Genomic DNA, 14,771 nt, shown 5'->3' with positions numbered 1-14,771 from the left:
ATTTTGACATTGAATAAATATCTATTACTTTACCCGTATCTGCTGCAAGTAATTGTGACAACGCCCATTTAGCGAGGTGTGGCCTCGCTTTTGCCAGCTTCCGTCAACCGCAACACATAAGTCATTAGAATTTCCATTTTCAATAACTGCTTCTGTCACTGCTCTATTCATAGAGTTTTCACACAACTTTCTACATGGGCTGGACAAAAACTGTTCATGTTGATTGAACTTGCTGGGCGGGGAGGAGCGGGTAAATCATCATGGCAGCAAAGAGTTTGGGCAGCAGTATAGCCCTTTCCTATTACAAGCAAGCCGTATACTAACCTTAGGTTCAAGTCATAGTAGCATGAGAACTTTTGCTTGGTGCCTCAATAGGCCTAGGCCTAATATCTGTTGCTTTGGGACAGTTGTCAAAAGCTTTTGTCATGCCATCAGCTACAGGAGACGGAAATTTGTACTGCGAGCCCTGCTTAATGGTTTTCGACTAAAATGATAGGTTGCCATGACAAACCTACACACTGCAACATCTTTCAAAACTTGGATTTCTAGCTGTATCAATGTTTACTATGATGTCCAAACTGTAAGGTATCAGTTGAATTATCATAGCAGGGGCTAGGTTAGGGCTCAATTTCTCATTGGATGTGGAAACAACTTTGGGTGGTTCTAGGCCTATCCTCTTCATCACCTGAAGTTACTACTGTTTTCTTGCTACGAACAAAAACAGTCTTCTTCTTGTAACATAGTTTCTTAGTTCTACTCTCTTCTTATTACCCCATTTTAATCTACATTCACTTACAATAAACATCCTTTACAAATAAAAACAACAGGGAAACTTGCAAATCACAAAAACACAGTATTTCAAAACTTCACAATAACCTCCAACATAAAATAATAACAACAGATGACATCTGTCATATTGCTGACAGTGTGTTGATTATCAGCTAAAACCAGACTAAAGCAAAACAGTACAAACATAAACAAAACCAATTAAAAATCTATTTTATAGATTGTTGTTTACTATAAGGGTGGGTGCTTCACGCCAAACAACAGTTGCAAAGCCTTTATATATTAATATTTTTTATATAAGGTTAATATTATAGTAATAAGGTATATTATATACCATTTTAAAGAGAAAATTCTAAAGAATATTACTAAATAAATAAACCAAAATTCCCCAAATAAAAATTTTTTTTTTCATGTCAGACTGCCCTTAACTGGATTTTGGAAGTGCTGGTATAATCGACTATGGGGACTCGTAACACAAACGACTCTATCACAATTTTTCCATCACCAGGATCCATTGCTGTGGACCCTGCCATTTCCAGTGAAACAACGCATCATTATCTTCATTCTAGTAAATGTGATTTCAAAACCTCCCATGTACATCGGGTAAACGTAGGTGGTCAAAGAACCTTCTAATACCTAAATGCCCAAGTGTGCCGAGTGCTTCAAAACTTCCCACCTCCTGTAAACGAGTGATGAGAAACCACTACTTTCGATAGAGAGTGTTTGTTTTTCAGTGTTACTGTAACTAACAACCCCCTTTATAGTGCTTGGTGATGCCGGGTGGAGTTCTACTGTGTCGATCAATGTTATTGTGTTTCCTCAGCTCTTATTCTTGAAAACAAGGAAGGCCGCGAAGTTGATCTACCAGTTTTTGACAGTAGAGTTAGTTTGATTAATCAGATCCATCAGATTTTTGCACATACTTTCCTTGAATGTGGTACATTGAATGCGTGAATCATAAAATGCGTCTCCATGATCCAGTTTGAATGTTGTATTGTTGTTGGCGTGCATTGAGGTTGAGCTCTGAAAATTGGCATTGCAGTTCTATACTCACTTCTTGCTATACCCAGCGCGCGATAAATTCAATATATAGTTTCTCCATCACTGGTTTTACCACTGATCACTGTTCTATTATTATCCTCTCTTATATATATGGGTAAAAAAATATTTGCTTTCATTGTTTTATATATCTGATGGGTAGATACATCCTGAAGTTCCTAACCCATACCGAGTTTACGTTTCAAACCACATTCCCTCCTGTTGGTTGCTAGGCCGACCACCATACGCATCATTCAACGTCAGCATCATCTGAGGTAACCCTCTCCCCAAGCTTTCTTTTGTAATATTTTGTCCGCCTCCCACCTGTCTTCTGTGTTTTTTTATGATCCCTATACCTATATATCATGCTTCTCTACAAAGCTTCATCGAGGGGATTAATTCCCTTATCTCCCCTAGCAAGTCTCTTGTGCAAGCTGGGTGCCGGGCCCACAGTAGTTGTACGTATCAAGATTCCAGTTCTTGGGCGCATGTAACTCGAATGGTAACTTGTTCATGATGGTTTCAATGTTATGTCGTTCAATCAAAAGCCCTTTACCTCCTTCTCATTCTATAACATGTTCAGGCAATACAGACGAACATTCTGACTTAGGTACTTCAAACCCTTTAGGTGTAGCAATTAGGTCTTCCCATTTCATCGTGAAGGAAATCAACCACAGACCAGTTTTTCATTATGAAAGTTGTTTTGTTCCCAGCTTCTTCCTGAGCTTGAATGTAGTGTAACTGTCATCTTGAGGTCTTTGAAGTTCTTTATGTACTTATATTCGACACGGACTACTTTCATTTGTAAACCTTTAAACCCTGAAACCAATTGTTGCCACTTTTCCATTCACCAACTCATCCCAAATAGGTTTTATCATATGTTTCCACTTTAGTCCTTGACTTGATTTGGGTACGCGATTACTTTTGGGATTGTTTCTTTGGAAAAGCGAGTTTGTCCTCACCAACATGTCCTTGTAAGAGTTCCAGTCTTCATCGGTGTATGTACTGATCCTTCCTACTATATTGTTTTTCGTCAACAATCTCCAAAGGACCCTCAGTCCCTTTGTATTTCTTTTGAGAGCTGACTAATATAATGTCATCAAAATCAAATGTAATCGGTTCAGAACGATCATCGGCTGCTCTAGATTTTCATCGTACAAATACCAAACTGTTTGTCGGTGGATTTTGGAAGGTATCGTGGCTCCTAGAGGAAACCAAGTGTTACTACTTTTGAATCCATCAAACTGTTTCATCAATTGCTCTTGAGGTTGTATGTACTTCTGGACTCATCATCGTAATCTACATCCTCAAAAACGTTCGACGATCTGATGCTTGAGGTTGAAATCTTACCAAAAAACTGTTTCATACGGTTTTGACTACGTATCTTTTGTGTTTCCAATTCTCTATGTTGTTGTTCCCTAATGGCTCTGGTGATTGGTTCGTACTCTTTTCTCATTTTTCACGAACATCTTCTAACTCTTTTTTAAATGGGTCTGGGTCTGAGCAAACTCACTTTGTAATTTTCCGGTTTAAACTCATCCAACTTTCTAGCTTTAGAAACAGTGAGTGGGCGTGTCGATCATGTGTTATTGATATGTTACGATTGGTAGACGTCTCATTAGCATTTGATTGATACCAGTATAGTATTTTTGTTTGAGAAAGTTTTTTTAATTCATCCTGTTCAGCACGTTTGAACTTTGCAGCCAAGACAGTCTGAATTTTTTCAAGTCGCCCTTGCTTCTTTTGCATCTAGTTTATTCGCCATGTTGTATACTTATAGTAATAGATAACAGCGTTATTCTTCAAATCTTTCAAGTCAACCTCGTTTACACTATAGAACGTCAAATTACGTTTATGAACGTCAAATTACGTTTATACTTAAACGTCAAATTACGTTTATGAACGTTAAATTACGTTATACTTACTAAACGTCAAATTACGTTTATTGAACGTTTAAATTACGTTTAATGAACGTTAAATTACGTTTATACTTAATCGTCAAATTACGTTTATGAACGTTAAATTACGTTTATTACTTAAACGTCAAATTACGTTTTATGAACGTTAAATTTACGTTTATGAACGTTAAAATTACGTTTATACTTAAACGTCAAATTACGTTTATGAACGTTAAATTACGTTATACTTAAACGTCAAATTACGTTTATGAACCTCGTTAAATTACGTTTATGAACGTCAATTTTTTTTTTTTTACGTTTATGAAACGTCAAATTACGTTTATACTGGTACGTTTTAACAACGAAAGTATTATTCAACACTTAGTTTTCCTTTTTAAATTGCACATGTATTTCCTTTTTTGTGGTTTAGCTGTTGTATTAATAGATATGAACCCATGAGGTGTTTTTCCAGCACTCAAAACAGAGAGCCTCAAATTGGTGAAAGTCATGTCAGAACCTACAATGTCCTGGAACACTCTCTTTGTATAGTACTTGTTCATTGTAAATAGACACAACAGATTAACATTGTTTCGTGATGACCTGCATATCACAACTTCGACCATTAGCTCTGACTCAGGTAGACACAAGAAATCCTTTATGACGTCCTCTAATGAAATAGTCTTTGATTTTAGTTTGCTCTTCTAGGAGGCAGTCATCGAATACCACTCACAATGTGAGTTTGGTTTGCAGTCATCGATAGAAATGAGATCTTGACAGGACGAATAGAAAAACGCAATGTGTCTTCTAAGGTTTTTTTCTAATCTACTGTATTGTTCTCGCAGATCTACATTATGCAGGTTGTTCTATTGAACGACTAAACACGTGTATAGATTCTTGAACGGAAACTCCATCTTTGTTGTAAATGAAATTCAATAACAAGTTCGTTTTTACCACTCCCAGTCGGTCCATACAATAAGACACCGTAACGGTCTTCTAGGTACAAATTGGTCTTTCGAATTTATCTTTGCAATACACTTGAATTTCCATAGTATGTTCTCTTACATTAATTTACAATTTAAACAGTCTTTCGCATTTTCTATAATGACCACCATGCTAGGGTTCGGATTATTGTCTTCGAGTACGAAACGCTTGTCGTCCTTTTGATGAAAGTACCACTTTATGGTGTTCTACGCTGTAGAGATTTGTGTGCTTGACTCCGAATTGTTTTCATCGTTTTGTAGTGCTCGATTGTTACTAAACAAACAGTCTTTATAGTTGCTAAAGGTAATTTCATTTTCAACTACAGCTTTTTTCACGCCCTTAGACCTCATTTTATGAAATGGTTGTCTTACTATATTGCTCGCATACATCTTGGATCGTAGTCCTACAAATCTCTCGCATGATTCGACCATTAAGTTCATCTTTCATTTTTACCCAGAAAGAACTTTTTTGTTTACGTGGGAAGCCATATTGGTTGGGGTTGGGGTTTTAGTCAATTGTATCAAATAATCCAATTATATGTTTTCATGTCTTCGTAGAAGTTTTTAGTTTTGATGTCATATATTCAGGGAAATCGGTATCGGTGTACACCATTTTTATATTAGATCCAAAACTTCTCTTTCATTACATTGTAGTGGAAATCATACATCAGTGTCTTTGATATGTCTAGAATTACTCATACCTACGTAAATAGGTTTATTTAACAAAAGTTTTTTTCTTACTAAAATGTGTACAGCAACGAGGTTTTCTGTAAAGATGGTTTCGACTCTTAAAGTTCGGGTTTGCTAACACCCATCTCTTTCCACTAATTTGGACTTAGTACCCAAACGAATGTCCACACGATTTCTCATATTTTCCATAGTTTTTTCCAAAAACTTGAGTTGTTCATAAGTTTGAAAAAGTCTTTCTCAAAATCATTTTTTCGCCTTTGTTACGCTCCCATGGTATCAGATTAATGTACGGTTGCAACCAATTGCTAGACTGAAACTAAGAACTCTATGAACATGTTTTAGTTTCATACCCAGACTCAAATAAAGCTTTTAGATTTTTAGTAGTGTACGAATACTTTTCTTTGCCGTAGAGAGTTTGTCAAAGCTTTGCCATTTCTTTCGATCCTGGTGGGACTCTACGTTCTGGAGCGAGAGGTAGATCAGAGTGTTCGTCGTGTAGTTCTTCAGGATATTCCTAAATCAACTTCTAATATGTAGCCTTTGTTGGCTGTGAATCGTCACTAACTTTCATTACATCGATGTCTGTACTGCTCCACTGATAAGATTGCATATGGTAGTTTTATTACAGACCATTGCCCACCCATACAGGTTGTTTGCATCCAAGTACATGAGGTAGTTGTTTGTTTTTGATTTGTCGTAGGTCTTTCATGTAGGGATGGTTTGCCTTCGCATATCGATGAAGAACACTGTGAAATACCACCACGAATACCCTTTTCAACATGAGTACCATATCGATGTCAGTCAATAGGGGACAGTTCGACTTTTGTAATTTTTAGCATTGCGTTCCAAGCCAACCCAGGTGCTGTGAAATACCATGCAGGAGTCTAATTTGTATGTATTGAGAACATACATCCTTGAAGTACTCCATAACATCTGCAAGCAGCAAGACATCGGTTTCGTTATATAGCATTTGTATATTCTTTCATGTTCTGGATGTTAAAGGCGGTCCTACATCGCACGCATGTTTGTAATCTTCATTTGTTATGTGTTGTTTATTTAGTCTATTGTAAAATTCTTCTTGACTAGGTAGTGTGATGTTTCACCCCCCCCCCCCCCCCCCCCCACATCACTCCCCTCCCCCCCCCCCCCCCCTCCCCCCCCTCTATACTGTCCTTGTAGTCGTAAGGGAACACTCCTTTTCGTAGCAATAAATTGAGGTCCTTACCATTGTAATATGTTGAGATGTGTTTGAATTTGAGATCCTAGTCAGATTCTTCTTGCCAACCTATCGAGACTTTGTGACATGAACTTGAATGAATCGATGGAATCGTTAGTTCAATATCCCACCTTTCCACACTGACCCCCGTAAAGGAAATGTACCGCTCCTCGTTGTTGGGTATCAATGATATGCGATTTTGGAACTTACCAAACTCTTTAATGAAGAGGTGAGTGTCGTAACCTGCTAAATTATGAATGAAAACAGGAATGAACCTAGGTTTTTTGAAATTGATGTTACACTTGTTGTGATCGGGACCTTTTGTCATCCTCTAAACAAACCCGTCAAATGGTTATGGTCTCTACACACGATCATCACCAAGGTAATTTCCACAGATATGACTCGTAGTTGTGTAGAGTTCAAACACTTTCTGTTGCGCTTTTGTCATCAAACTGCATGGGGACTGATTGCTTCACTCTTGTAAAGTTCATTAATCCTTATCGACTCCTCAATCAATGATTTTACAAATACATGTGCAGCATCGTCTCCAAAGTATTTATTTTATCGGTGGTTTGGAAAGCCGTCCTCTGACACCCCCATACATACAGAATGAAATGGCATTATGTTTCTGATATTTGATATGTGAACGACTGATGATTACCATTACAATCCACTTTTACACGGTTGGACATGTTGAAATAGGTGCTTAGGACAGCATTCAAAGTCTGCGTAATACACAAAGGGCACATTCATTGAGGCAATTGAAATCTTTTAAATTAATTACAGTTCCTGGCTCTGGTAGTTCCAATTTCACACAGCATCGTGTGTGTTACAGTCTTCTCTATGCTTGATGAGTAAATCCTCTCTCGTAAGTGTTGCAAACACCTATTTGCATATCCACATCTTATGTCCATTTCGTGAGATTCTGTGAACTAACCAAACGGGACCATATCTTTGATCCAGCAGTAGTGAGTGTTTGTTTTTTCTCTGATAAACAGTAGATTAACAAAATGTTTTTCCATCTCGTTATCAGTTATTCTCAGCGGGAATATATCGAAACTTGTCATCATAAGCATAGACATAACAGAAATTCCACTACGTCTTTCATTTCAAAACTTTGCTATATCATCAAGTTTCATGGAGGCATTCGCAAGTTACTAGTGCATGAAGCAGCTCTCGTTTGAAAGGTTCGTAATTTGCTGATTTCTTTCTGGATGAACACCCTTAACTGGATGTAAAGCTGCCAGAATAGACCACATAAAACATTTCTGATCTTCGTTTTTTACATTAATAACAGCCTTTTTGGATTGAATCTGTTTTGGTAGAACCACATAGCTGGATCCGTGAAAAGGAACGTATCGGTTGACTCTGATCTCCAAGTCTTTCACACTTTTTAGTGACCATTGAGAACCGTTTGCCTCAAACTCCTCCATCTCAACCAACATCTTAAGTTTTTGGCTGAGTTATAATAGTCAGACAGTGGGACGTTGTCGAGTAAAGAATTTCATTTTTTTGTTTTAAAAGTTTATGACTTGAGTCACCTTCCACATCGTTTATTATTTTTCTTGAATTCAAAGCATGATAACCCATGTTTACCTTAAGATTTTTTTTCATTTTACAAGCTTCCTGAAGTTTTTCAACAACGAGTGCCACCTCAACCACACGTTGTGCATATCTCAAGAAACATTTTGGATCTTTGATCCCACGTTTGTTCATAATCACATACGTTTTCAATCTTCCCGTGAATGCCGACTGGACTTCTGATATTTCATCAAGTATTGTCATGTGACTCCTCTGGAGTACGTACCGGAACCAGATGAGGGAGTTGAAGGTGATTCTGTTTCAGACAGAAGCTGTCTCTCTTCCATGGTAGGGCTAATCGAATTCTCACTATTAATTTGTACTAGTCGGTGTCTCATAATAATCTTTTTCACACCTGTAGGAATCTTTTGTGGTCTAGTCGGTTTTCGGAGAATCATCGCTTCAAGAGCTATATCGTTTGTATTGACCCTACGGGTAACTTGTGTTTGACTTCCCTTTGTCGTTTTGGGTATTTCTTTACCAGCATGTTGATTGTCTGGAGTGGGTGCCGCCACGGGCAGTCTTCGTGTCAGTCTCGTAATGGGTAATATTTCACTCCTGTATCGAGTGGACCTTCATGAAGTGCTGACAAGCGGATATTGACGTTTCGATTGTTTGTGACGGTTCCAGTTGGATGACTCTATTGGTGTTTCACAAATACAACACATTTTACTTTTAGGAGCTGTTTGATTTTCCCATCTTTTTCAGACGTTCGTTATATGTCATACCATGCTGGTTTCTGGCACATTTCTGAGATTTTTGGTGCCCGATGGTGCCGAGCCATGTTGGAAACCGTTATTTCCTTACTGCATTTTGGGACATGGTTTTCTTCTGGGGTTTTATTTTGAGCACGTACATCGGTCGGACTAAGCCACGTTGTATGTTGGACTCTCAGGGATATGTAGTGGTGAATGGTATGACAGGAATATATGGTATATGCAGTGAATTAGTTCTGACTTATCCGGAACTTCAAATGGTGCGTGGACCTAGTATTGATTTAATTTTCAATGAAATCGGGGTGTATCCTTTTTACTGGTGGTTCAAACTTTGGAGCGTCAGCTGTAGATGGACCAATTATAGTTCTAATTTTGGAATAGAAATCTGGAGTGTCTAACATAGACAAATCAAAATCAGCAATCGCGTCTTGTTCTTCAGGTCTGAGATTTGAATAGGACATCTGGCAACATAGACATATCAAAATCAGCAATCGCAATCGCGATCTGGAATTGATTGTCACTCACAGCATCAGCGTTAGTTTTCCAACATAGACATATCAAAATCCGGAGTTTGTCTGTCTCAACGTAGACATGCATTTCTTTGTTTTTTATGGCGGGACATGGAGGAGTTCCTGACTTCAGCACCACCCTTGAACATACTTGTTTCATCGAAGGAGGTTTTTCATTGAATCCGTAAAAAGCTGGTGAAGAAGCGTAAGCTAGGTATGGGATTTGTCGACTGACATACAGTTCATTGTTTTTTGGTGGCGGGATAGGTTAGATGCAGTAACCCTCCTGCTTCACAATTCGGACATTTCTTCACTGATGATCTTCGAAGGACCATCCCCCCCCCCATAGCATGAGAAAAGAAATTGCTGTTTGCTTGCTAGCAGGAGAAAAAACGCCATTATTACAGAGCTGGCTACTCTCTTACTGATGGGCGATTGACGATGGAAAAGGATGAGGTATGGATGCACTTCTTTGTTTTTTTGGTGGCGGGGATAGGTTAGATGCAGTAACCTCTTCTCCACAATTCGGACATTTCTTGACTGATGATCTTCGAAGACACATCCGTAGCATTGAGAACATGCTGTTTGCTTGCTAGCAGGAAAAACGCAGGGAGAAAACGCCTTATTATAGAGGCTGGCTAACTCTCTATTTGTCTGGGCGATTGACGATGGAAAAGGGATGAGGTATGGAATGGATGAGAATAGGAAGCGGAGTAGAAGAGGGTGGGATTGAGTGGAAGGAGGGATGATAGCATTATTAATACTTTTGACTCTGATAGGAAGAGGAGTAAGGAAGAAGGTGGGGTGAGTGGGATGAGTAAGGTGCGGTGGTCCTCGTGCGGCGCGGCGGTGACTGGACAGGGTGACGAGGCGCAGCCGTTACCGATCTGTTTGTATACTTATAGAAACAACACGCGGTGTCACAAACACACGGCGCGGTGGGTGGTGACGGTTCAGCAGTTCGCGCGGCGCCACAGGTGATGACGAGGCGCGTGCCAATTTGCTTGGCTGTGGAGTGACGGTTCAGCAGCTAGCTCGCGCGGCGCGGCGATGACGAGGCGCGTGCCGATTGCTTGTATACTTACAGTAACAACGCGTGGTGTTTGCGACGTGGTGAAGGGACAGCGCTGACATGCGTGGTGATTCGCGCGGCAGCGGGGTCGGGTTCTGACCACCCATACTCACCACTCTTCGTCCGCTCTCTAAAAATTCTGGTGTTTGAGTCCCAGATTCGGTCTCACACGGTTTTGTCCCAGATCCGGTTCTCGGGTGCGTTCATTGCTCCAGGAACGGCCAAAAAGTATACTACTCCTAGTGATCATTAAAAATTCTAACTATCCACAAATGTTAATAACACAAAAGTGTCTAAGAAAGGGCTGGGAAAATAATTAAAACTTCACAATATTTATATAACAAAAACCATATAGAATATTTATATAACAAAAACCATATAGTTAGAAAGAATGTTTAAATTCCATATTTATAATATATATCTTTTGATACGTATTGCATTAATATATTGTAACAAACAATGAACAAAGTGTTAAGTCTTATACAATAATAAAACCACGTAGCTCGTACACACCATTTTGACCTTGGCTAATATGTTTTGATTTAATCTATTTAGATGTAAATACTGAATCTACCTTGATGGTCTGAACTTCCCGTCCATGAGAAGTCTGTTCTATGGCTTTCTGGAATTCAAGAGCGTAAGTGGGAGTTGTGATGGGTGGTAGGCTAGTCTCTTCAGGTGCTGGACTGATCACCTGAAACAAATCATCACGACTGTCATTTCTTAGACTTTTCATTCTAAACAACTGAAGTTATTAAAATTCAATATTTTATGTTCTTTCTATAGCACTGGGCTAGCCTTGCATTTACAGAATTACAAATGGGTATGTCATGCACTGTTTGTTTTAGCATAAATTCCATGTTTACACGTTTTTTTTTATTTTAAAGGTTGTTTTGCAAAATTTGTTGCAGTTGTTTTATCTGCATGACAATATTGAGAAACATGCCAGTAAGTAACACTATTATGAATAACTAGGAAAGTACCCAAAGCATAAAATGTTTAAATACTTGTAGTAATATGATTGTTATAAAAGTATGCTCTCAAATAAAAAATATTGTAGCTATTAAAATTGTTACTTTTTTCTATATTCTAATTTTGCTGAACAATAAAGTTCTGCAGTGCAGACTCAACTGTCACAGACCATACGAGTATTAAGGTAGTTGAATTGGTTTTTGGGTTGTGTTTTCTTTCTTATTTCATTGAATCAAAGACCTTTAATATTTTTCTAAAATATTATTAAAGCGATTTCACTACTTTGTCTTGTTTTATTAATACAACGGCTAATGCTGGTTTTGCAGAAACATATTCAAAATTTTGTTATTCCTAATTGGGTTTTGGAATATGGACAGATTAGTTATTTAATTAGAACATATTAAACCTTAAATTTGAAGAGGCATCAATAATTGATGAAAGAGAAATGTCTGGGAAAGGTGATGAGACAGATAATAAGAGTTAAGCTAGCAGATCTAATACCCCCTGTAACAATGAGAGAACTAGAGATGAAGGTCTCATTGGATTCATAAGAATCATGACGAGAGATTTGAATAGAAATAATGAAGAGTTAACTCTGCAACCGGCTTTAAGCGATTATCAAAGCATTAACTACATTTTCAAATGACACTAAGCTATTTTCGATGCATTAACTATGTTGCAATATGATCTCTCATAGCAAGTCTATGTTTACATTGTTTGAACGAAAACAAACGTAAATTTAAAGATAAAGATCTAAGGCTTCATATTATACCATAAAACATTTTATAGTTACGTTATATTTTTCATTACAAAATTTTATACTTCAAATTCCTGATTCCGATTGGTTTACGTTATTACTCAACACACAAAAATTACTATATATTTGTCAAAAATCCCTATCTAAGAGTTTATGTTCTCCACGATTGTGTGTCATTATTGAAAAGAGTGTATTTTTGGATTTCAGAAACATCGGTTTAATAACCAGTTAACAAATAAATGTTTATACAGTAGTTATTTGAAATGGTTATGTTTTGTAAAATCTCAAATGTTTAGTACGTTGAAAATAGCTTAAATAAATTGTATTAATTTTTTTACTTTATTATTGTCTGTAAGTAGCAAAAGTCATAAAAAAACAAAAGAGAACATTTCTAAGCAACAGTATTGTCACTGAAAACGATCAACTAGTTTTTTATTAGCTAGTAGATAAGAATTACGAATCATCTGGTACCTGTGGTGATTTCTCTGTTGTTACTACACTATTGTCAATACTAGTGTATTGTTTGATATTTATTTTGATCTTTTACACTTTTCATTGTTTAGTGTGAATAAATACATGTTTGTGTAATGTTTTGTAAATTATTAGTGAAGTGAAAAATGTAGAAGATTGTGTAGTTACTGAATTGATTGGATTTTTATGAAACTAGATTGGCCTATATTCACATAGGCTCAATACTTGTATTCTCGAGTAAATAATTTATCGTAGATTTTACAATAAGTGTTAATTTAAACAGTAGTGGCATTAGAAATGTACTGGGTAGTGAATCGGAAGACAATGTTAGTTGGGTAGATATAAATGAAATCTTATATGACCTAATGAATTAATTTTGCCTGATCCAACTGACAGTAGAAAATAATAAAGATAAAAATACATTGTTGTACATTTTTTTAAACTTCTATAAATATACTTTCTATATAAATAACTTTTGGATTAAAAGAAGTGTCATAGAATAAAATCTTACATAACATAAACTTCTATAAATATAAGTTTTCTTCTACACATATTTACCTGTTGCAAAAAACTGAGCATCCAATAGAATCCAAACTGTCATAACTGCGTTTTTATACATATTATTCAAAAGTACAAACTTTTTCACTCAATAATTTTTTGATAATTTTTCAGTAAGATATATTATAACACTTTTGTATATTTAAGATATTTGAGATTTATTATGTAATGTAAAACTGTATGAAAAAGAAACCGGTGTGAGGACTTAAATAAAGAATTGTTAACTATCTTTGCAAACAAATTGAGAAACCTGACAGGATCAGGAAGAAAAGAATCCTGACTAAAAATAGATATTAAAACAGCTTTCGCACCAGAGAACAATATGTTTGATGAATTGACCAATGAGGAAAACTATAATAAAATTCCCATAAAGCCTGCAGCAGAGACATTACCAGAAATAATAGCAAAAATAAATAAAGAGAAATATCATATGATAATAGATTTAGGAAGTCAGGCCATAATTATGTCAGAAAATTATTACAATGAAACAAACGAAAAAAGTACATGTGAAATCTCAGAGCTACCAGTAACCAATTTAAGCATAATAGGACTAACAGAAATTAGAAATAAAAGGATAAATAAACAAGTCATGATAGAAATGGAAATATAAAATAATTTTTTTCAAATAAACTTTTTGGTGGTGAAAGCAGTGAATTTAGGAACAATACTATGATATGATTTCTAATGAGAACACAGTACAAAAATTTACTTTGAACATAACAGAATAAGTTTAGATGTGGAAAAAGAAACATTAAATGTTGAGTTTAATGAAAAATGTTTTAATCAGATGACATAGTAAATGGTATGAAGTTGATTAACATGTTTATGACGATGGCAAATTTCCGGACTTTTTCATATACCATTAAATTTTTAAATAATAACTACATAAACCGTATGTGTTTGTGTAACATTAAACGTGTAAGTATAACAAGAAAAGTATGTAGCCTTCGCAATTTTGCAAAAAAATTGTTTAATATGTTTTTTCAATGTTTTTTTCTGTGTACCCCAAGGGATACCTAAAAATTAATTAACCTAAAATATTAAGCAATCATGTGCCCAACGAGGCGCATGACGTGATTTACGAAAGCCCAGTGTGAAAGACACAGATGTGGAAGATTGTGTGTACCCAAAGGGGTACACATTGTCATTAACGTGTTTAATGTAATTATATAAACACATTAGTGAGTGAAAATGAGTTAAAGAATTTTTGCGATAATACAGGATTTTAATGTAAAACACAACAGAGAACATGTAAGATCAAATTAAATGTGAAAAAAACAAACAAATTTTAGAAATATTACAATATTTTGAAGTGAACAAAAGGATTTAGATAAATTACAAAATATATTAATTAAAAATCAAGATATTTTTTCAGATGAACGAGGTTGTATACAAATTTATGAGGTAAAATTAAACATAACAAATGACAAGTCCATATTCTGCTTAGTAGTATGTGTGGTGAAAAAGGATTTATCATTAAGCGTATGTCTAGATAGCAGAAATCTAAATAAAGAATCTTTAAATATG

The 14,771-nt window shown here is 36.2% G+C and overlaps 1 protein-coding gene across 1 annotated transcript in view; it reads right to left on the bottom strand.

The window, feature by feature from the left end:
• Positions 1-14,771, bottom strand: part of LOC124355097 (patj homolog) — a 261,313-nt gene that overhangs the window by 234,013 nt on the left and 12,529 nt on the right. The window contains exon 5 of the mRNA XM_046806044.1: positions 11,061-11,180. Within this exon, the coding sequence (XP_046662000.1) occupies positions 11,061-11,180 (120 nt within the window). The remainder of the gene's footprint in view (positions 1-11,060; positions 11,181-14,771) is intronic.

This window comes from Homalodisca vitripennis, chromosome 2 (assembly GCF_021130785.1).
Source record: "Homalodisca vitripennis isolate AUS2020 chromosome 2, UT_GWSS_2.1, whole genome shotgun sequence".
In the NCBI taxonomy this organism is placed as follows: domain Eukaryota; kingdom Metazoa; phylum Arthropoda; class Insecta; order Hemiptera; family Cicadellidae; genus Homalodisca; species Homalodisca vitripennis.
Note: the sequence above shows the minus strand (reverse complement) of the source record. Positions and strands in the feature narration are given on the sequence as shown.